Source organism: Drosophila novamexicana, unplaced genomic scaffold (genome assembly GCF_003285875.2).
Source record: "Drosophila novamexicana strain 15010-1031.04,08,12 unplaced genomic scaffold, DnovRS2.1 tig00000008-arrow-pilon, whole genome shotgun sequence".
Lineage (NCBI taxonomy): Eukaryota > Metazoa > Arthropoda > Insecta > Diptera > Drosophilidae > Drosophila > Drosophila novamexicana.
Genome location: NW_020824765.1, coordinates 101,365 through 124,799, shown reverse-complemented (window position 1 = coordinate 124,799; position 23,435 = coordinate 101,365). Strand labels below are relative to the sequence as shown.

General features: G+C 38.2%; 1 protein-coding gene across 1 annotated transcript; it reads left to right on the top strand.

Moving 5' to 3' along the window:
- Positions 1–6,347: 6,347 nt before the first annotated feature.
- On the top strand, positions 6,348–22,623 carry LOC115758833 (UNC93-like protein). Its single transcript, XM_030699614.1, has 7 exons — positions 6,348–6,470; positions 19,309–19,673; positions 21,021–21,563; positions 21,657–21,816; positions 21,885–22,152; positions 22,209–22,371; positions 22,436–22,623. Exons 2-7 carry the CDS (start codon positions 19,327–19,329, stop codon positions 22,500–22,502), a joined length of 1,548 nt encoding a protein of 515 aa, XP_030555474.1. The 5' UTR covers positions 6,348–6,470; positions 19,309–19,326; the 3' UTR covers positions 22,503–22,623.
- Positions 22,624–23,435: the final 812 nt, after the last annotated feature.

Here is a 23,435-nt window from a genome sequence, read left to right as displayed (position 1 = left end):
TGGCCAGCTATGAGTAAGGGCATAGCCTGCTGGATAGGGTATACATTTCCGTCTACCTCGCGGTCATTTAATTTATAAATTCTTATGTATTCAATTCTTAGGTTAACAAATAAAATGTAGGTCGCGTCAATCTCAGAGACTATGAAAGCTAGCTCAAAAGTGTTTATATTAAATAAAAATATAATACAATACATAAATATTTTGTAGCAGGAAAAAAAGCACTGACCCAGCTTGGGAGCACAGCTCGTGCCGATTAAAAATCGACAGCTCGCAGCTAATTACTGAATGTTTTTGATTAATTAATTAATTTGTTTATATTGTAAACTTATCTACAAAGAAAAAATCACATATTTCACTTCAGCTGAAGCCCTGTTTTTTGGTTCCTATGTGGGAGATTGCTCTGCATGTATTGGCATATCCTTCTGATAGCCTCTTTAATCCTTTCTGAATAAGTGCAGCATATAATCGGAGATTTATTGAAAAATAATTGTTTGTGTTTCACACAAATTGTTATTGTGCAATTAAATTTAACTTGATCAATATTGTAATAATATGTATTGTCAGTTACAAAAAGTAGAAGAAGAATAGGCATGCAATTATTAATAATATTAAATGAATTCTGAATTCAACTGAGTTGATTTAATTTGAATAATTTTTCATTCAATTCAGAGTACTCGAAGGGAAACAAATGTACACGTATAAATACCCATAAAAAAAGAGCAACAAATGGGGGGAAAAAATCAATTTCATTGAGCGCATATTTCGTGGTTCATTCATTATGTTTGGTTAAACTTTTTATGTTTACTTATTGCCGTGGCTGACATTTTTTGTAAATTTAGCCCAGGCCCGGGGCCGGTTCGCATTTCTTTTGTCAATATTTGCGCGCATGTAAAAAGGCAGCTGGGACGCGCACGGCAAAAAAAGGGGGCTTAAAGCGCCGAGGTCCCGGTTAAAGCACGCTGAAAAGGTGGCAACAAAATGCTGTCTAGCTCTTGACATTGATGAATGATTGGCCTTTAAGGTTTTGGGCGTGTTGAAGTGCAAAGCTTGTTACCTGATTATTTATTGAATTGCACGCATCGATTAAGCCTAATGGAATTTGTAATTACACGCACTCGACCACAATTGATTGAGCCTAATTACTAAAACAAGTTTTGCGGTTGGAAATTTGAAAATTGCAATGAAACGCATTTTGCATTTTTCGCAGATCGAATAAATTGCACAATTTATTGCCATAAGCCCCGAAAATATGCTACCAACTATTTCAAAGGCTTTATTTTAATTAAATTTCGATCCATCACACGTATATTGCCAGACAGGCAGCCACTGACAAAATTAACCATACATATATTTTCCAAACGCACTTTTGTTCAATCAATTTTTGAGAAATATCGCTTTACCATGTCTGATATTCAATATATGCATGTGTGTGTGTGTGTGTGCGTGTGTGTGTGCATGCTTGTGCGTGGCATGTCCTGACAATCCCCAGCCTAAGAAGTGAATACGGGGTATAACTAAATTCATTTGAGCCGACAATAATGTCGAGTATAATTATGCATTTGTTGGCACGCACCTGGAAATTGATTTGAATTATTCCAAATTGAATGCCATCGAGATAAGTTCCATGTGGAGCAGGTGTTTGTCGTTTGCATCGGCTGCACAGCTGAAATAATTCAATTACCTCAATTCGGTTCAGGTAAAAGTAAGGACTGACAGACAGTCAACAGCATTGTTTAGCTAAAACTTAATGATCAGCCATGAATATTAAGTTACTTTGCAATTTCACTAAATGTGGGTTTACATTTAATACAGTTCACTTATCGACTATTCTCTATTCATTAACTACTTAAAACATCAAAATATGTTTTGCTGTTTACTGTTTGCACAATTTTGATAAGCGTATTCAACATTAACATATGTTGCTATACCCTACACTCTACGCACATAAATAAATGGCTATTACAAAACTAGCTTTACTTTGGTGCTGCAAAAGTATTGAATGAAGTCAATATGCATACAAATAACTGTACTCATTCAATAAATAGTACGAATTTTAATTCTTGTTATCATTCAAATTATTTAAATTTATAATTATAAATTTATGAATTATTACATATAATTATAATAATAATATTATACTAAACCGATGAAAAGAAGTAAATTAAAAAAAAAAATACATATATATATGTATAATATATGCATTCATTGATACAGAACAATCTCAAATCACGTTTTTGTATTCACTTGGATACCCTTAAGCCTGACTTCAGGTCATATCCTGGTCGATCACACAACCACATTTATGTTACCCAAATGGGATTTCTGTGTTTTGATTTGGCTTTGGTATCTTCAATGGTTTCGTTTTCGCCTGAACAAAAATGTTTTCATTCTACGCCTATTTAAATAAAGTAATCAAAGCAATTGTTTTTTCAATTAATACAAGGGATTCAATTTAATAAATTAAGTGCATGTAAATTAAAGGAAAGCTAGCGATTGAATATGCCAGTGATACATAGTATGTATTGATATAAATGGACTTCTCATACAAATTTCTAAAATATAATTTAATTTATAATTAACTTTATCTGAGCTATACTTTTGCTGACATTATATTTTAATCAAACTATTTAAAGGTTGTTTGAGTTTATAAAATTGATTTTCATGTTTAAACTTATTATGCACCAATAACAACTGCCCAAGCGATTAAAATGCTAACAGTGCGCGCTAACAGCACTCACATTGTCCCAAGAGCTGGTTCGTGTCTTAAATAGCAAAAGCTTTTCGAATAACAGTCGCCAGTTGTGGAGCCTATGTTAAAACTGGTTTAATAAGATTTCTGAGCAACTGGCGACATGCCGACGGATTGATTAAAATTAGGTTTTATTTAATATAATTAAATTTAATATTTTAATTTAGCATCTAATTTAAATGTCACTGACCGTTAAACTTTATCTTAAGGCACAATACCATACATATCTTATTATTAATTGTATATCGTCGTATAATCTGTCATTGGCCTTTATTTACCATTTATTTGTATGAGAATTGATTTAAATAAACGAATGTTTTGTCGCATAAACTCAACATGCATGTACAAATAATTACACATTAAATCAAAACATCGTTTTGTTCGACTTTTTTTTTTTGGCAAAATCAACATTTGTCAGCTGCAGCAACAACATCAACAAAAACAACATCAGCAAGAACAAATACAACGGTTGCCTGCATCAATTTGTAATTTAATGTGCCCACTAATGGATTGAGATTGAGTATGCATAATCGGGGCCTCCAATTAATTAGGGATTCTCAAACACAAATAAACATTCACAGTTGCATGGCTCATAAATCAATATCTACAAATTCTATACGCTAGTCAATATCCATGGGCAACTATTTAACACCTTACAGCAAACTAACAATGAGCTAAGTTCTTATCGTTACCTTGAATTAGTTTTATGCTTGACGTAAGTCCCGGTTAGGTGCGATTTATTAAGAATAGCGCAGAACTAGAGTCAAAGATAAACCCAGATAAGTGCATACCAATGATTATGTAAATATAAATTTATTCGAAAGGTCACAAAATTATATGTTCGGATCGAATTTAAGAAAATTGTACACAACGTCTTAATATTGTGCCATCAAAATCGATTGTCTTATGATAATAAAAAGTCGACAAACTTTTCAAAGAATATCTACGATATGTTTTCCTATATTCATTCATAATAATTTGAAATGAAAGTCACTTAAAAAAACCATTTCAATTGCTACTCGAGTGCATTTACTTCAGTCCATAACTGTTGACGGATTTTTACTCAAGCTACATACATTCATATTAATGTACATATGTTATGCCATAGAGCGGCATCCAGTTGACAAAAAACTGTCAAGCAAAGCAGACAAAAACTATAAAAATAAAAACGACCTTCAACTGGATTTATGGCATCAAAGCCGGAGCTGCAAATTCAATGCGGCCAGTTCAATTCGCAAACTGTTTCAAGTGAAAGGCTTCAACTGGCAAACACTAAAGTACGCTGTGCTTAACCAAACAGCCAAAAGCGCCACAGAAAAGCAAAATCATAAGAGGGGGTTGGGCTTAGCGCCCAAGCGTGCCTCTTCGATGTTTGGTTTCTGGTTATTGGCGAGCACATATAAGCGGATTATGCAAAAAAGGCACACAATATATGAAAGTTGTCTCCAATTCCAAGAACTGAGCGCGTTTTACGTACTAGACATCTTCAATTAGTCAACCAGATGTAAAGCACCAGAGCATGAGAGCTTCAAAAGACAACGACAGCAGAACTAACAAAAAAAACAACCGGTAACAAAAACAATTAACGAGTTTCCAGACCTGACGCATTGACAAACAATTGGGGAAATACCTAGATATACCTACAGCAACAATGTTGGCCTGAACTTTAAGCCATAAAGCAGAACAAAGTTAAAGTGTCGGCGTCCTTTGCCTCTGCTTCCACATGCCGAATCTGCTTCAACTTTCCGGCGTGTTTATTTATTTTTGACTGTCAAGTAACTGGTCCGAAACAAATTAATAGCTTTATGAATGTTATTTTAAAGCACGGGAATTTTTGTCCCCGTTGTGCGTTGTTTTGATACGATTAGCATATATTAGTAAATCATTACGACAAAGTCAACAAATTAATTGAACGGGCTAAAAGAATCCGATTTTGGTTTAAATAAGTAAATACCGTCATCATCAGAGCTGTGTATTTACCTGTGTGTTACATTTTATTTACAGTTTTAAAATTAAGCGATAATTATAAATATATATTTTTAAATATGGGCAATGCCAGAAGTATGTCTTCAAGAAACAAGGAAAATTATCTGCAACAGTTTGATTTTGTATATTTTTTTTTCCAGAAATTAAATGATTCCTTTGTAATATATAAAATATATAACGTGGCATATTTCATCATAATAATTTACACCATTGTTGGTTCATTTGGTCTAGTATCTGAGAACTTATTAATCATGAGAGAGAGAGAGGGAGAGAGAGAGAGAGAGAGAGAGAGAGAGAGAGAGAGAGAGAGAGAGAGAGAGAGAGAAAGGAGAGACGAGAGAAAACATTAACTCATAAGGGACAAAAGGTGATTAAGGGCGATAAATATTAGCTTCGTTTTCCAGCACTTATTTTATCAGTGAAATTTTTAATAGACCCTCAATCCGTAAAAATAAAATGCTTCGCCAAGATTTGCTTAATGTTATAAAATACAAGTATGCACGTTGCAGCTGGGTGTAACAGACTGCGCCATACTCTGTTCACAATCTTAAACATTCGACAAGCATATTGGCATATTGTTTAGTAGATATCAATATCGTCACAGTTTTCTTTATACAACTTTAAAAATCAGAATTGAGCTTAAAAAGAAGCTAGAGTCAACGATTAAAAAGTGCGTTTAACATAACTTTGAACCTAACTTCGTTCAATACTTGTGTGTCAATATTTTGTTATCTTTTGCTATCTCAAAATACAAATGGTTTGTCTTGTAGTTTTCTTATCTGTTTGCTATTGAACTTAGTTAAGGTGAAATGGAGAAGTACAAAAATATTTTCATCGTAGCTTCCAATACAAATTTTCATGTAGAATTTAGAAGGCTTTCGAAAATTAATTTGGCATGCCAATTGTTTAGCTGATTTTACACTCAACAAAACAATGAATGCACATAGTAAAAGTTTATACAACTCACGTGACCTCGGCCCATCAAATATAAGGCATATCCGATAAATCCATCCGTTCATTACTCTCACCTGTGGAAATGTTTACAACTTCTGGCTTAAAAACGGGTTCAACTGCGCTTTTTGTGTCATGCCAGATTAACCACAGGGCGTATGAGTCAGGTGCAAACTTGATCTGAGCCTAACCTTCGAATGTGCACACATGCTCACCTGCAGCCCTTGGCTAGCCGCACGTTGTGGTTAGCATCTGCTGATTGTTGCTCAAAAAGTTCGCTGAGATACCGCGTTTAGTTCTTAAATTGACACGCCCAAGCGCCAAGTGGCGAAAGGCGTCACGACGTGGCAAGTGGCAAGGTAACATTAAAAAAAAAAAGAATTGTAATAAAAACTATTATTATAAAAATAAACAAATACCTAAACAATGCTTTGCACTAAGCTCACGCCAGTGGCGGCGACTCGGCAATCGCAGCATGCAAATAAGGGGGAGCCCGAGAGCTGGAACTGAGCTAAACCCAAAACCAGTCTCGATCTGCTGGCCGCTGGCAAGCCCGCCCTCTTGTTGTTATTGTCGCATTCATTTCCATGTCATTTCATATTTAGAAGTTTGCCATTTGAGATTTCAGTTCAGTTTTAATAGCGCGCGACAACGGTACAGTTCGCCGCGAAGTGCCACAGCTCGAGCGGTTCGCATATCTCGTGGAGTGTCATCTCCCAGTTCGACATCTATTTTATCAATATATACAAAGTGAAAAGTATTTTTTCAAAATTGTTTAACGCAGGTAAATTGCTTAATATTTGAATGCAAAGTGCAATTAATCAAAAGCTAACTAAATTGAATTAAGCAAGAATAATTGATAGCTGGTGAAGTGTGAACTGAAAAAATCACGTATACGCAAAAGTGCGAAAAGCAAATTGCATCAATTGTGCACACAATCAAGAGTCCATGCAATAAAAAGCAAGCGGTTAAATTGTAAATTATGGTTGGGCCCTGCAAAAAAGTGAGCCGTTCAAAACCTCCCCCATGCGGAATATTTGCCATGAATTTTAATTAAAGCAGACAACAAGATGTGCGACCCTCTAGAGCGTATCAAGTTTTTACAATGGGCTCGTGTTTTATTTCAACTCACTTCCATATCTGTAAGACGCTGTATTTCCAGTTTGATTTTGTTTGTATTCGATACATGGATTGTGATGCCTTCATTTGAAATGCTCATTTCAATAAATCTTCATTTAAGCCGCAAATAATTTAATCAATTTACATTCTAGTTTTATATTGCCACGCAACTTTAATTTAGCATTTAATTACTCGTTCTTTTGCCGAAAAAAAAAAAAAACATTAAATTGGCAGTATTAGGCATAAGTGTGGCCAGTAAATGTGTGCAAAAACCACATTTATTATTAGGTAGCTCTTTTATGTGTTATTTCCAAGACTTTTCTTCTTAGCCTACATTTGATTGGTAATAAAATATATCCGTAAAATTCTGTGATATATTCCTTAAATGTAAATCTTTAATTAAATGCATGCGGCTCTCGATTGTACAGACTTTACTCAATTACATATTCGCTGGCATCTGCCTTGGCCAAGCATTTGCACAAATGGGCCACAACAGGGCGTTTCTGAAATCCACCAGAAAGCAAAATGAACGAAAGAAGACAACTCTTGGCTGGAAGGCAAAAAATTGTATGATAATTGAAATGTGCGTTGGCAGCCTTGGGCGTGGCTGGGCGGTCACATTGATGGTTTTCATTTAGCTCCGGCCAGCATTAAATTTTGTTTGAGTAACAAAGTTGCAAAGTTAAAACTTTCGCAATGGCCTTTAAAGCGCTAAAAGTGAATTAAGTGCGGGTAAATAATTGCGATTAATTTAAAAATTTTGCAATCAATTTAAGTAACCAACTTAAGTTTGAGGACTCTTAAGTGGAAAATAAACAAAAGGGAGGTAAACTATGGAGCTCGAGAGCACATTCTTAATGATATAACTTGGAATATCTTAAAAGAAAATTTACGAATCAAGAGTAAAACTCACGTGGAATATATAAATTGATGGTTTTTATTCTTGCTATAAAGCTACATTTTTAAACTTATATTTTTATTAAATCTAAAGCCTATATACTATTAGAACTATTTCACTTATGTTGATATATTGAATGGATCCATATGTGCTTACACTTTGTAATACGGATTATTTGATGATCCTTTAGGTTTAACACCTTGTTACCTGAACTATTTCCAAACCAAATGGCCTTGATCTATATTCGATAGTTGGTACCGTAAGCCGTTTGTTCTTTAATATTTTTCAAGTGTTATATTCCTGTTAAATTATATATATATAAAAAGGCTATACTGACGATGATGGCTATTAATCCCATACCTTGCCACAAGCTACTCAATTTCCAAATCCCTTTAAAATCTCTATATCGGCCATGCCCGATAGTCGATAGTTGGTACCATCACTAGCAAAATTATATAGTTTTGTCATATTTTTTAAGTACAGCATTTTAAAGCCATTTTATAAGGGGGAATTATTAGGCTTTAATTAGTGAAATATCAAAAAATATTGAAAGCTTGTGGCCTTCAACGTCAAGCATAGTTAATGAGTTGGGTGGATAGGAATATATTGGAATCAAGCGTGCGCCCATAGACAGTAGTATAGTATAATATATAGTATAATAAATGTTCAACTGATGCTGTTTGCTTTTAAGAGGGCCTCTTTGCATTTGGTTGATTTGGGCTCTTACACGCTCACGAGAAACTCATTAAAATGCGCAACGGAAACGCAAAGTGTGATTCGTTTCTTGAATATCACGCACAGGCACTGCACACGTGGCAGGTGGCAAGAAACGCGTCGCGACATTGGTCCCCAGAATTCTTGTTATACTCACACGCATGTTGCAGCCCAGCCGCGCCACATTCCCCAAACAACTTTTTGCGTGCAGCATGTGCCAAATGTTGTTGTTGCCTTTTCATATAAATTAAGTTACGAGATTGCCGCACGAGCACGAGACTCTACCTCTCGCCATGGAGCTGAGCGCCGTGACTCAATGACATTTTCGTGACACGAAGAAGCACGATAAACAGCGAACTCTGCTGTTGATGTTAGCTCATGCGTGTCTAAGGTGAGCCCCGCACGAATTTGGACATTAAACTATGCAAGAAGATATCATTATGTGTCACCATGATTGTGCCTTTCGTTTCGCTAGGGTTCACATAGTTTTAAAAGTAATGCCATTGCAATGGCAAATCTCATTATTAGTTAAATCCAATCAATTTATTTCAACTGTTCGTGCGTGCTAGACAAGTGCTCGTCTTCATGTAGCAATCAAAATGTCCATCTCTACGCTCTATACCAATCACCCTCCTCTCAACCAGACCATATTGCAATCTGTGCAGCGCATTTGCTCATTTGCCATAAATAACACTTGGGATTCTGACACCGCAGCCATTTTTGGTCTGAGTTTGTTGTAATTTACGCAATTTGAGCTTGTGGCTCGATGATCGCTGCCATCAAACAAATTGCATCAGCTATAGCATCGACTATATATACAAATATATATACATATATTGAACGGGGGATTATCGGCTACAGACTGGCTTTTCTCACGCTCAGCTTTGCCATAAGTGCGATGGTGCTGCCTTTGTTTTGCATATTTAATGCCAATTAAAAAACCGTTCCATTCCCGCAGCTGGCTATTAGCCAATGGACTATTTTGCCAACGCTTTTAACGTGTTTCAGCCCTACTGACACCCTCACCATGGAAGGGGTGTTCATGCATTTATAGTTATTCGTTTGCATTGCAATCAAAAGCTGCGATTTTTGATTTGTAGCTCAACAATGCGACGGAGTGGCTTCGGGGTGTGAGCTCGGGTTTTCAAAGCATATTTATACAAAGCTATGGCTATTGGCAGCTGCTGGCATAAAGTTAATTAATTGCCTCTCGGAATGCTGAACAATAGGGTACACAAATCGAAAAAGCAAATTTGAAAAGTTAGTACAGGTCAGCGCACTTCCTTATGTATGAAGTGAATGGGGAATAATTGAAATTTAAATTAATTATAAAGTCGTATAAAAAATAAAGACAATTGAATCGTTAAGTCAGTTCTATCGCTCTCTTAATATCTTAAAAGCTTTTCACTGTCTGCTTCTTCACAACCGTTTAGCAATTGAAACATTAATTCTGTTCAGTTCAATTGTATTCAAAACATTCTTAAATAACAAATCGCATATAAAAATTGGAAATAATTAAATCAAGCATCTCTTAAACTCTCATGAGTTGCTGCTTTGGTTCTAAATGTCCATGGCAATCTCTTTCAAATTGACAAAGCTAGTTTATTTCCTTGAAATTGTCCAAGTTGCCCGAAAGCGAACATTATTTTGGCTGTCAATCCACAATCTTTATTGGCATTGGTCAGTGGAACCCGCGAGCCGAAAGAGCTACACGATGGATAGTCTGCTTATTTTAAGTTCTATTGAAGTTCAATCTTTAAAAAGTTATTTATTATACCAAACTACTCAGTCCTGGTATCGCCATTTTCCGCTTCAGAAAAAAACATACGTCAAATGGACTTAAGGACATCTGCTTAATGTTTATTCTTACACAACACTCGAAAGAGTCACACCAAAAGCAAGCAACTGGCACATTCACAAAGATCTCTGTTCGTGGCCTTTCAAAAAAAAAAAAACAATATACGAAAAAGACGATGATAAATACTACAATGCACACATTCAGTGCAGGTTTCAGAGTTGAATATACTCGTACGCACTCACTTAGTCAGCCAGTCAGTCAGTGAATCAGTCCGTCAGTCAGTCAGTCAGTCAGTCAGTCAGTTAGTCAGTCAGCCACTGGTTGCGACAAGAAAGCCGAGCAGAAAATAAGCAACATAAAGAGCAGCAAAGCGGAAGTACTCTACAAATAATAATAGTAAAAAAATGAGGAAAACTAGCAGTTTTTGTGCGCACACTTCAGCAAATGCACACACGCATCCCGAACTTGGCACATGCCTGTGGTACAGAGTTCCACTTTAGGAATCAGCTCGCGACAGAGCAAGAGAAGCAGACGACAAACTGCAACTGAACAAATGTTTACACAATATTCCGGCGGCTATTTTATCTGAGTTGCAGCTGAAAATAACTTTCTTCCGTTGGCGATTGTTAGAAATATTCACGGTGGTTAGCCAGAGTATGCGGGTTTTTCGTATTAGCAGAGAGTTGCCTTTTTGGCACTTGCCACAATTCGGTCTAAACCAAAAATTCTCGAGACCATTTCACTTTTCAATTCTGCTTTGCGGCTCATCCGTAAACGTTTGCTTTAAGTCCGTTTGCATGCGTGGAACCTCTCATCCTCACTCACAAAATCATTTCTCATTTGCCCTTGTTTATACTCTAAGCTTGAGAATTCTTTGTCCACCCTCATTTACAAAAGTCCAAAAGAGCATTTGTCTTGCCAATTCTTTTTTGTGGCTCGTACACAAACGTGGCATTAAAGTAGCTTTTTACTGCTTTGTGGCTTATATGCATGCGCTTTTATACCTGTACTCTCGCTTTTTTTTGTGCCTTGTTAGACTGCGCTTTCTTGTAATTATAATTCATTCATATTTTATTATCCATTTCCAGCTACCCTCGCTAGCACAGTTGAGGAAGAATTTTTAAATTTGGCTTTGTTCTTCTTCCTTAATGGTTTCTTCTCTTTTATGCCTTGCTATGCATAGCGTATTACAATGCTATTTTCTGTACAATTTGGAGACTCATAGTTTTGTAGCTCAGAGGCAGAATAAATAAACCATCTGAAGTGGACTTTCTATGGTTTTGACATTTGGCATACGAAGAACATTTGCAATTTAATCGTTGCACCTGCTCGAAAAGTGCACATTTCGAGTTTCGATTTCAAATGCGTGAGTTAGCATTTCCATTTCCGGTTCCGGTTGGCATTTGTTTTGCATGCTCCTTATGTGCTTACCTCGGTTAGCTTATCTTTCATTACACTATGTGGCCAGCTGCAAAGCTTCCAGACGTGCAAATTAGCTGTGGGAGCTACAACGCACACACATATACATACGCATATACAATTGTAGCATACTTTGTTGCAGATGCCTCTGCTTCTGAGCTGGTGCACTTTATGGGTATGTGCTGTTTGATCAATGTCGCATGTTGCACACTGCTTGCCACAAGCCTCGTTTTAATTTTTGAGCAGCACTTTCTAATAAGCAAGTTCGATCTCCAATTGGCTTCACTTGCACTTTAATCAATTAATTAACAGTAAGTGGCAAGGAGTAAAGACAAGCAGTGCGCTGCCTTTGATGAATATGAATATGTTTAGGGCTTAATCTATTAGAAGTTTTCTAGTTTAGCGAAAGACATTTATACTATTTGCCTGTATCATTGTCATCAAATGAAAATATGCTTTGAAAGCATTAAAAAATATAAATTAGCCTAGAAGGAGAATTGGACAAGATTTCGACTGCCATCAGCTGCACAAGTTCTGACTTGTTAGCTGAAGAGCTGTTCCTCCTTTGCAGAGCTATTGACAGTAATCAAAATTGCCTTTAGTTAAAACATCCTTAAAAATATATTTTGATTTTCTTTACTGATTTTATGACATGCAACAAGTTACAAGCTAATTTAAAGTAATAATGAAAGCAACTAGACTTCTTTACCAAATGCTCTAACTAAATGAAAGTCTTTTCTTCTAAATAAGTCTTTGGAATATAAAGTAAACATAATAAATTATAAATTAAATTTGTTTTATGAATTTAAAAAAAGAGTTAACTTTAAGACCTGTAGGATATGCGCCACAAGTTTGCGCCAAAGCTTGAGAAAACTTGTAATTGCTGAGTTTGTTCAAGATATCCTTATACCTGAGTTGTTTTTTATATAGTTATGCAATCTGCGACTAATTGCTTTTACATGAACAAAATGATTTAATTACTTTCATTCTTATATTAGCAAAGTTAAATACAGATTAGCTTGGTCAAGATACCTTAAAAAAGAAGACAGGTTTTTTTTGCTTATTGCTGGCTTTACGAAATACATTTCTATGTTATTATTTAATTCTTTGACTTTCAAGAAGCAGCTTCTGTGCCAAAAGAACAACACCTCTTCGCTATTTAATATGGTTTACTTATAAGAAACTCTTTCTCTATTAATATTTTCTGATTTTGTTATGGCTGTTAAGACATTATAAATACAATACTTTTTGTCTCCAGCAATAGCTTCCCTTGATTAAAGTCATTTTGCTGAATAGTTTTGACAACTTGGCAATAAACTACGACCTCATTAAAATGTTCGATGCTTGCTGACAACTTGTTTAAGCCGCTTATCAGTTTGATAACGGAAATTGGCAAAGCGAGTCGTAAAACTTTTCATTTGTGTCTCCCCAATATTGTCGCTGTAAGACTCTCTTAAGCTGTTACAGCCAGTAACATGGACTGAGAGCAGGGAAATTTTAACAGCGCTCTGTAATGCGAGCGCACAGTAACATTAACTGGGCAGCCAAAAAGTAGGCAGCAATGTTGAAGTTTTAACGAAATGCCGCACATCAAATCAAAAGTAGAATTCATTCGATTGAAATCCATAATAAACGAGTACTTTGGCTGGGTCTGATTTTCCGCTGGCCCGTCTCAGTTATTATTGTCATTTTTATTGCCCTTCAAATTCCGCTGAAGTAATGAAAAACGTTTACGTTTGCATTACACTTTGTATGTTTATTTTCGTTATGACTAAGTTCCGCCGAAGTTTCACGCACACGGCCTATAAAAGCCGCGCGCAGTCTCCTAAGTAGCTGTGCTTATTCGCGTGGGAGGTAGGTGATAAACATAAAAATGCTTATAGGTTTTGTAAGCATTATAAATTTATGATTGACTGGCTGACGACGCCGCATTCGGGCCTTAAACTCCTCGCCAAATTCTGGCATTGATTTTTTGTTTCATAAAATGTGCATATGTGCGGCAGTTGCGTCCCTGCTGGGCGCCAAATCGCGGATCTGACTTTGGGGGCATGGCTCATTAGGAAATGGCAAAACATAAACTAAATTATCGCGTACTCAAAGTAACAATAAAAGGCTTGCCTGAGCTAGCGCATAGGCATGTAACGTACAAAAGCGATTGCACGTTGCAAAGACGCACAGTGGGCAAAGTGAGACAGGCTCAACTATATTATAAATGCTCAGGTGTAAGATAGATGCTATTAGCCGTGTTTTCAGCAGCGCCCAATTGAGTAAATTCCACCTTTATATAGTTTTCTAATACATCTTTATTAACTGATTTTTGGCTTTGTTTGGCGTTTTGTTTTTGGCTTTGAGATGAAAAACTAACATAATTCATGTAGTCTCTACTATTTGGTCCAAGACAAGTTACCCGAGTTACTCACTGGGCAATAAAACAATTTCGCCCAAGAGTATGCTGTAAAAATGTGGCATCCCCCGCGGCGGCACAAAAGAAATCCCAGCAGCGGCAGCAGCAGCATTCGCTTGGCAGGCATTGCCAAGATTTATGCTCTAGCCTCGATGTTCTGGCATTGAAATTGTTTTTCATTTTTGGTAAGCGGCACCCAAAAACTTTTTGCTTAATTTTTTGGACAACTTTGTTATATGCCCCGCCCACTCGCCCTGCCGCCCGCCGCCCGCCGCCTGCTGCCATTCTTACAATGTTGCCGTGCGCAGAAGGCGTGACCTGGCCGCCTGGTTAGCACACAAAGTAAGTTTTCATGGCAAGCAGCGTTTTATTTTGTACTTCAATTTTTTTTTGTTTTTGGCAATGCAAACAAAAGTTTCCATTGTTTGCTTTGATGTGTTTTGTTTGCACCTGACGCACTGCATCTAGATATCTTTGACGACTGCGCGCTCCTCTTTGATGTCTCATATTAAAAACTCTTTTATGTCGAATGGCTGCATACAGCAACTGCCGGCTTGCAAAGCCGGCAAATCAAATGTAATCACAGCCTCCACGGGCCAACTCAACAATCAGCAATATATCCGCATACACCCATGCACACATTGTATATGTATCTATATATATCATTTCCTTGGTGTCAACTGTTTTTCTCAAAGCTGGCTTTCATATTTCATACTCATTGTTCTCGTTAAAGGTGCGACCTGGACCTATGCTCAACTAAGAGTTGCATATTATTTAGGAAAGTTGCAAGTCTGTTAGGATCATCTTGAAATAATAAATAATACTTAAAGCCAACTATTCAAAGTATATGTGAAATGGCCTGATCTGAATTTTCAAATATGTTTCATATAAGATGTAAAGTAGCACAGTTCGGTTTTAAATTACATTTTCCATCCATGTGAATTATGAATTATAAATATGCATTTTTTAAGAGATTATCGCACTTTTTTCAGCATCAATATATACCAATTACAGGGTATTATTATTGTCGTTATTGTTTCCTTTCCTTGTGAGAACCCATTCAAAACATTTGTGATTATTTTTGTTAGTGCAAGCCGTTTGACAAACACAAAACCGTTGGGATTGCATTGAAATTCATAGAAAAATTCACAAAAAAAAGTATTGAATAACTTTTAGTGTGGAAAAGAACTACAAACGTGTTTTTTGCAAGCGAATTTCTTCGTCTAGTTCCAATCGTCATGAAATTCGTGCTTTTGCCTCAGTGCAAGCAATGGTCGAAATGGTTTGTGCATCTTTTTAATTGTGAATATATATCTCTAGTCGCAACAATCGACCTAACATACTCAAAGCATAGGTTTTTTTTTGTGGAGTTTTACTTAAAAATTAATTATAATATTATCTTGAATGTTAGAATAGCCATTTTTGATTTATTATAAGAAGAATTGATAAGAGTCAAATGGACAAAAATTTTGAGACAATAGTTCAAATGGTTTTCATAATATTGAACAATTATTAAGAAGGTAAAGGGGGCGCTAATCTGATGACGCGAAGTATATAATAAAGTAAATAAGAAGAAGAGTCTCGAAATATACAGCACATTGGCTTAATGTCTGGAAACCGCAGATAACTGTAATTGAGAATGTACGAGATTATGTCTCGAGATTCTTTTGTGAAGCTCCCCATTCATAGATTCCACACATAACAAACAACAAGGCGATGATATGGGAAACTTTGTGTTGCCTGCTTTCGGGCGCGATTCAAATTTGATTGTTGTTTCTAATGAGCTGGTCAAGCAAATGATTTGTTTGCTGCCCATTCATTTCGTGATGTATTCGAGTCACTTGTGTTTGTTTTTCTTGTGCATGATTGAGCCTGAATCCAAACGCATATTTATACAAATATATATGTATATATATGTGTGTGTATATATATATGACAGATCTTAAGTTAATTACTGTCATTACTGTTGCTCAACTCGACACGTGCTGTTGAGTGCCTAGTTATGGGCATAATTACCGACATTTTTTCGGGCGCCTGTAATACATATGCATTTGACCGGCTTGTGCCACAAGTCAAAGTATTTGTTTTTCTTTCGGCTGACTTGCTGCTCTTTTTTTGGCACTCTTCCTGTTGTTTTCTTTTTAATTTAACCAGTGATTGATTAGCTGTTGGCCAGCTGCTGCCTTACTCTGTTTGTGGGTCAGCCGAGGCTGTTGTCAAAGCAGCTTCCAGGAAAGCTTTCATACAGTCGAATGGGCAATCAAACGGTTAATTTATTCAACAGAAATTCATGATTCTCAGAGATACTCCTCAGTACCGGGAACAGAAAATGAATATGACTATGTGGAGCTCGTCTCATATCTCATGTGCACACAATTTCAGACCTTAAAAGCGAGCTCGCTAAAAAGTGGGTCGTGGGCTCCAACAGCTTAATAAAATTATTGTGGGGCGCTACATAAAAACCAAACATAAAGAAAATACCAACAAATTATTGTTATCAGGCTCTCCCACACACAAACATACACAGGCATAACCACAAGCTGGACGCTATTTTATGACACAAATTTTGAGCAAAAGGACCAAGTCCGCCCGAGTCCAGCGCCAGGTTTCATTGTTTTATGCCCCACCTAGAGAGTAGATAGAATGGTTGTCACATTTGCCTCACCATTCGGTGATTATGCTTGATTTCCATTTAGATGATGGACGAGGCCCAAGCAGCTTGTTCATCTCCCGCACTCACAGCGCAGGCCAGCCAAATATGTCCGTCAATTGGCAGGCATGTGTTAAATTTTATGTCTGCGTCGCGTGAGCTGTCAACAAACCATAAAAACTTTTATTTTTAATGGTGTCTCGTGGCTTCAATTTTGTCGCTCCAAATGGCTGCGCATATCTGTGTGTGTGTGTTTTGGAGTGTGTGGCGGTGTGTATGGCTGGTTGCTTAGTGATTTTGGGATTTTTATTTATTTATGCTAAACGCTGCTGGACTGCTGATAAAGGCTTTGCCCCAAAACAATAATGGCACACTTTCGAATTCAACAAATTTATATATATGTTATTTGTATTAAAGTATAGTTTTTTGGCCCTTCATTTTTTATTCACTCGTTTTGTCGACCATTTATTAATAAATTTGAAGTGCCAATTTTATGGTCACATTTGAATAACAGATGCAGAGAATTATTAATTATACCCTTGCAGTGATTTATTCGTGCTAAGATACAAAATTCAAAAAATAAATCATGTTCCGATAGCTTTCGCAAGTACGCCTTGCATAAATGAGAGCATGGGCACTCAATGTATATGTAATTAGAATTACGAATGTGTGTAATCAATAATGCATTTGTTGCACATTAGCATGGACTCTGTTCAGCGGAATAGACGTGTTTGCTAAGTGCACTTCATGGTAACAATTAGTTGCATGCAAGGACCCTACGCAATCGATCAACGCTGCGTATGATTAATGCGGGGAGTTGGGTGCTGGGAAATGGCTCATAAAAGTGATTTACGGACTGCGTTTGGGCCAAGTTAATTGCCTATCAAGAGTTCAGAAATTGTTGGCAACGCTCTCGGTTCATTTGGAGATTAATTCAAGTTTGGCTGATTTTAAATTGCGGCAATTAATATTTGTTGCTGTCACGCCCCAAGGTATTCCGAATCAATTTCCCTTGATTATTTAACTCGCTTATCACGCTGCCAAAAATCTGGGAAAACATTTCGGTAAGTAACCGGCTGCCGGCTGTGGCGCCCAGGGGTGTCAGCGCACGCTCCAGCGCCGGATACTCAATTCAATCAAGTTCTCTGGGGCGGGGCACGAGTCCTGCGAGTACGTTAAATCAAAATCATTGCCCTTCTAAAATATCAACACACTTTACGGTCGCGTGGGAGGCCACTCAGCGGCTGGCAAACAAACCTTTAACTTTATCAAAGGTGCTAAATTTGCACAAAAATGTCGTTGGCATCGCGAAATCAAACAAGTCGAGTCGAATTTTCAGTTTTGGCCGAACAGACTCCGACAGACTCCTTCTCTTTCTGTATATCTGTGTCGGTGTGCATGTGTGTGTGTGTGGGTGTGTGTGGGTGTGTGTGGGTGTGTGTGGGGCTTCCCTTCAGTGTGTGGGCGTAGACAGGCATAAATTTACGCTGAAGCCTGAGCTACGTGCTGTGGCGCTGCCTAAAGGATTAGAGGCGGCAGTCGCAGACTTCGTCCTTGATACTGAAACGCAGCCAAGTCAAGCCGAGGCCCGGGCTGCCTGCCGGGCCTTGGCAAGGACGTAAGAATTTATATCACTTTCATTCAGGGGGGCGTAACGCCTGCAGAGTTATTGCCAAACAAGCGCCAATGCTGCAGACAAGCGATTGACTATGATATACCCCCACCCAGAGCCCATCCTGTATCCTGTATCACAGCTCACGATTCTGGCGCTTGACAATTTGCAAAGATGCACAAGACCAAGATTTATTGAGAACCTGTGTATACCTACTTGACTAGCGCTTTAGCAACAGTTACTTAGCACATACGTCAGCTAATATACCCTACGTGCAGCTGGGTTAAGGGTATGGCAAGCCGATGCCGACAAGTGTTCTGCGGTTAAGTGTCTGTTGTCGTTGGTCTCTTCATTGAAATTGTGTATAGCTTTCAAGTTGTGCCCTTTTGAATTAAAGCAAAGAGATAATATAATCCTTAGAGCGCAATAAAAAGCTATCAATTGGCTAAAACAGGGGATTCCGTTTTGAATAACATATCGTAAGCAAAGATGAATTCCTCAATTTGTAGACTCTACTTAAATCACATGTTTTAATCGACCCCCCAAACTTATCCCCAATTTTAAGATATTTTCCTTTGTAATTGTTAGTTATAAAACTCTAGAGGGCTTTAAGATGACTCACGGCTTTCTAGCATATTCGACTAAAAGATAATCTACATCTAGCTCAGTTGTCTTATTCCGCGCATATGGTATATCTTGTGATCTACCAGATATTCCTAAAAATATGATTAAAATTTGATACTTAGCGCTTATCACCATAGAGGAAGCTATCAAACATTAAAAATAACTTGGCCTATGCCTTGCAAACGACGCTTAAGTTCGAGATAGACGCGTTCATTCAGACGAACAGATGGACTCAGCTTGTCGTTATGAATAAGAGCATATAAACGTTATGGGAGAAAATTAAACATTATTTAGAAACCTTTTTATAATACAGACTTCATTAGTAAATATATAATAATTGTAAAAGATAATTAAAAGAGTTTTTATCTGTAAACTACATTATAGAAAACAAATTTCCAAAACATGGTCTACCCGAAGGACGCATCGGACGCACACAACGAGGAGCTCGCACTGGACACGAGCATCGCACATGCAAATGGCAACTCTGGCGCGGCCGTTGTTGCCGCCAGCAGCGCAAATGGTGACAGCAAGCCGAATCAGCGACAGTATGAGCCACGAGAGCGGTTTATTATAACCAAAAATGTTGTTGTCATTGGTCTGGCATTCATGATACACTTCACGGCCTTTCACGGCACATCGAATCTCCAGAGCTCAGTGAATGCGGACAAGGCGCTGGGCACTACAACGCTTGCCGTCATCTATGGCTCGCTCATATTGTCCAACATATTTTTACCCATGACGGTGATTAGGTGAGTAACTATGCCGCACTTAACGCATGAGTGGATCGCAAAAACTCCGCTCACTAATTGACTCCATAGCATGCGTGAACAATTACAGACAAATCACGGGTACAGAGCGCTTTAGACTAGTCCAGGAGTAGTTTAAAAATAGGTTGGCAATAATTAAATAGCATAATGAGCGATAGATAAACATATTAAAGATACAAATAAGTACCAAGCACTTTGTGTACATATAATATTGAATTTTATGCCATTTTCTATACCTATGTGCATATTATAGTGTTGCCAAACGTCCTAATTTTCGAATGTTTTGGTCTCTGCATCGATTGTTTTTCGTAACTGTGGGCTTTATGCATATATTTAAAGTAACTAATTATGATAAAGCTTCTTTTGATTTTATATACCCACGATATGCACTAGAAGACAAGTTTCTTCAAAAATTTACTCTAAAAGGCCAACTTGCTGGAGACTTGCATTCAAATAAATCCTTCTCAAATAAAATATATTATCATACTTAAAAGTAAATTTATATTAAAATATATTTAGAATGCAAATGGCAATAAGTAACAGAGCGGCAGACAGCACGAATGAGGAAGAGCTTCAAAGCTGTTTTCGTTGAATCGATGAGAATCGCATAGAAGGGTGTTTTATATTATATGTCAAGATTATATATTTAAACGGCTTTTGACCCCATTTTACATTTATGAGCTAAAACTTAAAGAATCCCAAAAGTTTTCTTTCAAATCTGAAAGACAGTCTCATTGTCAAATAATTGCTTCCATACGTCAAGGTTGGAGTGGTGCTTAGCCATACATTTTCGGCATTGCCATAAATGTTTGGCAATTGCGTGGCGCTTTTATGGCAATTTTATGCAGATGCTACAGTCAGAAAAGCAGTCAACAGTCAGCAGTTAATACTTTGGCTGCGTCCTAAAGCGTTTGACTGCGAAATGTCAACGGAAGGAGCTTGGGAGTTGGGGGCGTAGTTCCAAGCGTTCTCTTTGCCCTTGCTGCCTGTCTTTGCATCCTTTCGCCGTTTCGTCCCTTGGCTGGCTGGCGACCATTTTGTTTTGGCTGACATTTAAACAAATCGCTAATTTATAGAAAACGTTTGTAGCTGCCCTCCCGCACATGTTTCGACAATTTTTCCGACCCGTTTGACTTATTCCAGGCACGCGCGCCAGCCGACGGCCCAAAAATGCTGGCCGTGGCAACTTTAATCAGTTAACTCGATTTATTTAGATTTATGGCTGTCCTTGGGTCAGCTGCTTGGCTGTTCACTTCCTGCATGGCTGCCCCACTGGGCCAAAACAAATGGGCAACACACTAAAGCTTTACCACTTACTCTAATCAACAGTTGGTTTGGCTGCCGGCTGACCATGGCCCTGGCCCTGTTCGCCTACATGCCGTATATAGCCGCCCAGTTCTATCCGCGCTTCGAAACGCTCATCCCGGCCGCCCTGATGGTAGGCTTTGGCGGTGGTCCGCTGTGGTGCTCCAAGTGCACATATCTGTCCACCGTCTCCGAGGCGCTGACGCAGGTGCGCGGCAGCAACTCTCGCAAGGATGTAAACACGGTTAAGTTCTTTGGCCTGTTCTTCATCTTCTACCAAATGGCCCAGGTCTGGGGCAATCTCATATCCTCCTCGGTGCTTACACTCAGCGCTGGTGCAGCGACAACGTCGGCAAACGAGAGCCTGGAACTGGAGCCACTGGAGGCGAGCATCAGTCGCGTGGGCGAGCTGTGCGGCGCCCGCTTCTGCCCCGGCATTGGTGCCGAGGTGAATCCTAATTTGGTGCCACCTGCGCCCGAACAAATTCAACTGCTCAACTCCATATTCCTCACGTGCATGGCCGGCGCTGTGGTCATGATGATCTTTGGCGTTAGCTCGTTGAAGCGGTAAGATTGGAATACTTTGTGATTTATAATGCACCGCAAGGTTTATATATTTATGTAACTTACGAATAAAATATCCTTTTCTACAACTTTTAGCTATGGCGTTAAGCGCGGCGACACTGGCGATGGCATCTCTGGCCTGCGGCTGTTGACGGTGACAATCAATCTGCTGCGCAAACGCCGCCAGATACTCATGCTGCCCATTACCATGTTCATTGGCCTGGAAGAGGCCTTTCTGGCCGTGGACTTTACACGGGTAAGTGAGCTTTAGAGCTTAGCCGGGTGCGCGACCCAACTAAACTCCCTGCCTCTTATTCACCATAGTCGTTTGTTGCCTGTGGTTGGGGCATTTCCAAAATTGGATTTGCCATGATATGCTTTGGCATTGCCAATGCAATTGCCGCTGGCATTGCCGGCGCCTTGGTGGAGCGCATCGGACGTGTCACACTGGCAGCCATCTGTGCGGTGCTCAATCTCTGCCTGCTGGCCTACATGTACAGCTGGGAGGCGCGCGAGGGTGATTATCTGACCTACTGCGCCTTTGCGGCCATTTGGGGTATCTGCGATGGCGTCTGGCTGGTTGTTGTCAATGGTAAGTGCCACAGCTTTCGTTGACTGTTGCTCAGCGCTGCTAACGTTTCTTTACAGCGTTTTATGGCATTCTGTTTCCGAACCACCTGATTGCCGCGTATAGCAACTTTCGTTTATGGGAGAGCACCGGTTCGGTAATTGGCTACGTCATCAGCTCGCAGTTGTGCACGTCCACCAAACTGATAATCCTAATGTGTGCCATGCTTGTGGGCTGCGTGGGGTGAGTTTTACTTTTTGAATAGACCCATGGAATATCATTTTTAAAATCCCTGTATTATTTACAGTTATGGTCTGATAGAGTATCGGGTGTGGCAAAAACAAAAGAACTTGGAAGCCATGTTAAGCGATTGATCCACTCTGCCATTCTAATCTTAATTGATGTGATATTGCCAGACTACACTAAGAGCAATTAGGAACAATGTAATTAGTATTAAACAACTATTTTTTAAGTTTTTACTTCAATGTTTTTTATTAAATGTATACGTTTGCAAATTGAAATTTGTATTTATTCAAAGTTGATATCATGGGTTAATTTTCACAAAAATATATATATTGATTTAGAAGAGACGTCTGAATCAGTTCATATCGGTTCATACAGGTTCATATCGGTTCATATCGGTTCATATCGGTTCATCAATTTGATTGAAAATTGTGCATCGATTAGTGACGAACTTGTCCAAGCGATAGACTAGGACAAGGTTATAGTCACTTCTTCTGGTAGCTTATATGAAATGATGAATTTTGCACTAATATGAAATGACCTCGAAAACTTACACAATTCAAGCAAAAATTGGTTCGGTTTTGATTTTTCAGTCCTAAAACCTCCACAGATTTGTTTGTTTGCTATACGACAGCAGTCCACCTGCCACATAACCCGTCTTTCTGCTCACCCTTCTATACTGGCAAGAAGGCTTTGCAGAAAAAAGCGACGGAAACTGCGCAGGATCCACCCTATCGATCTCTAAAAACGGGTACTTGGATAGATATAAGCTAAGTCGAAGCTATTAAGCTATAAGCTATATAAGTTGAATAATAAAACTAAACGGTGTATATAACTTAATAATTAATGGGAAATATGTTAATTCTCTTGTTGTAAAGCTAGGTTAAGATGCTAAAGAGTAGTATCAACAAATTAGCTAATAAAAGAATTAAAAAAGAAAAGAAAAAATTTGATTTTCAAAGAAAGTGCTCCCAAGTGGATTACTTTTAGCTAACGAACAGATAGCATCGATCTAAAAGGATATTAATAGACCCAAGGATTACTTGTATCGTTTTATAAATAAA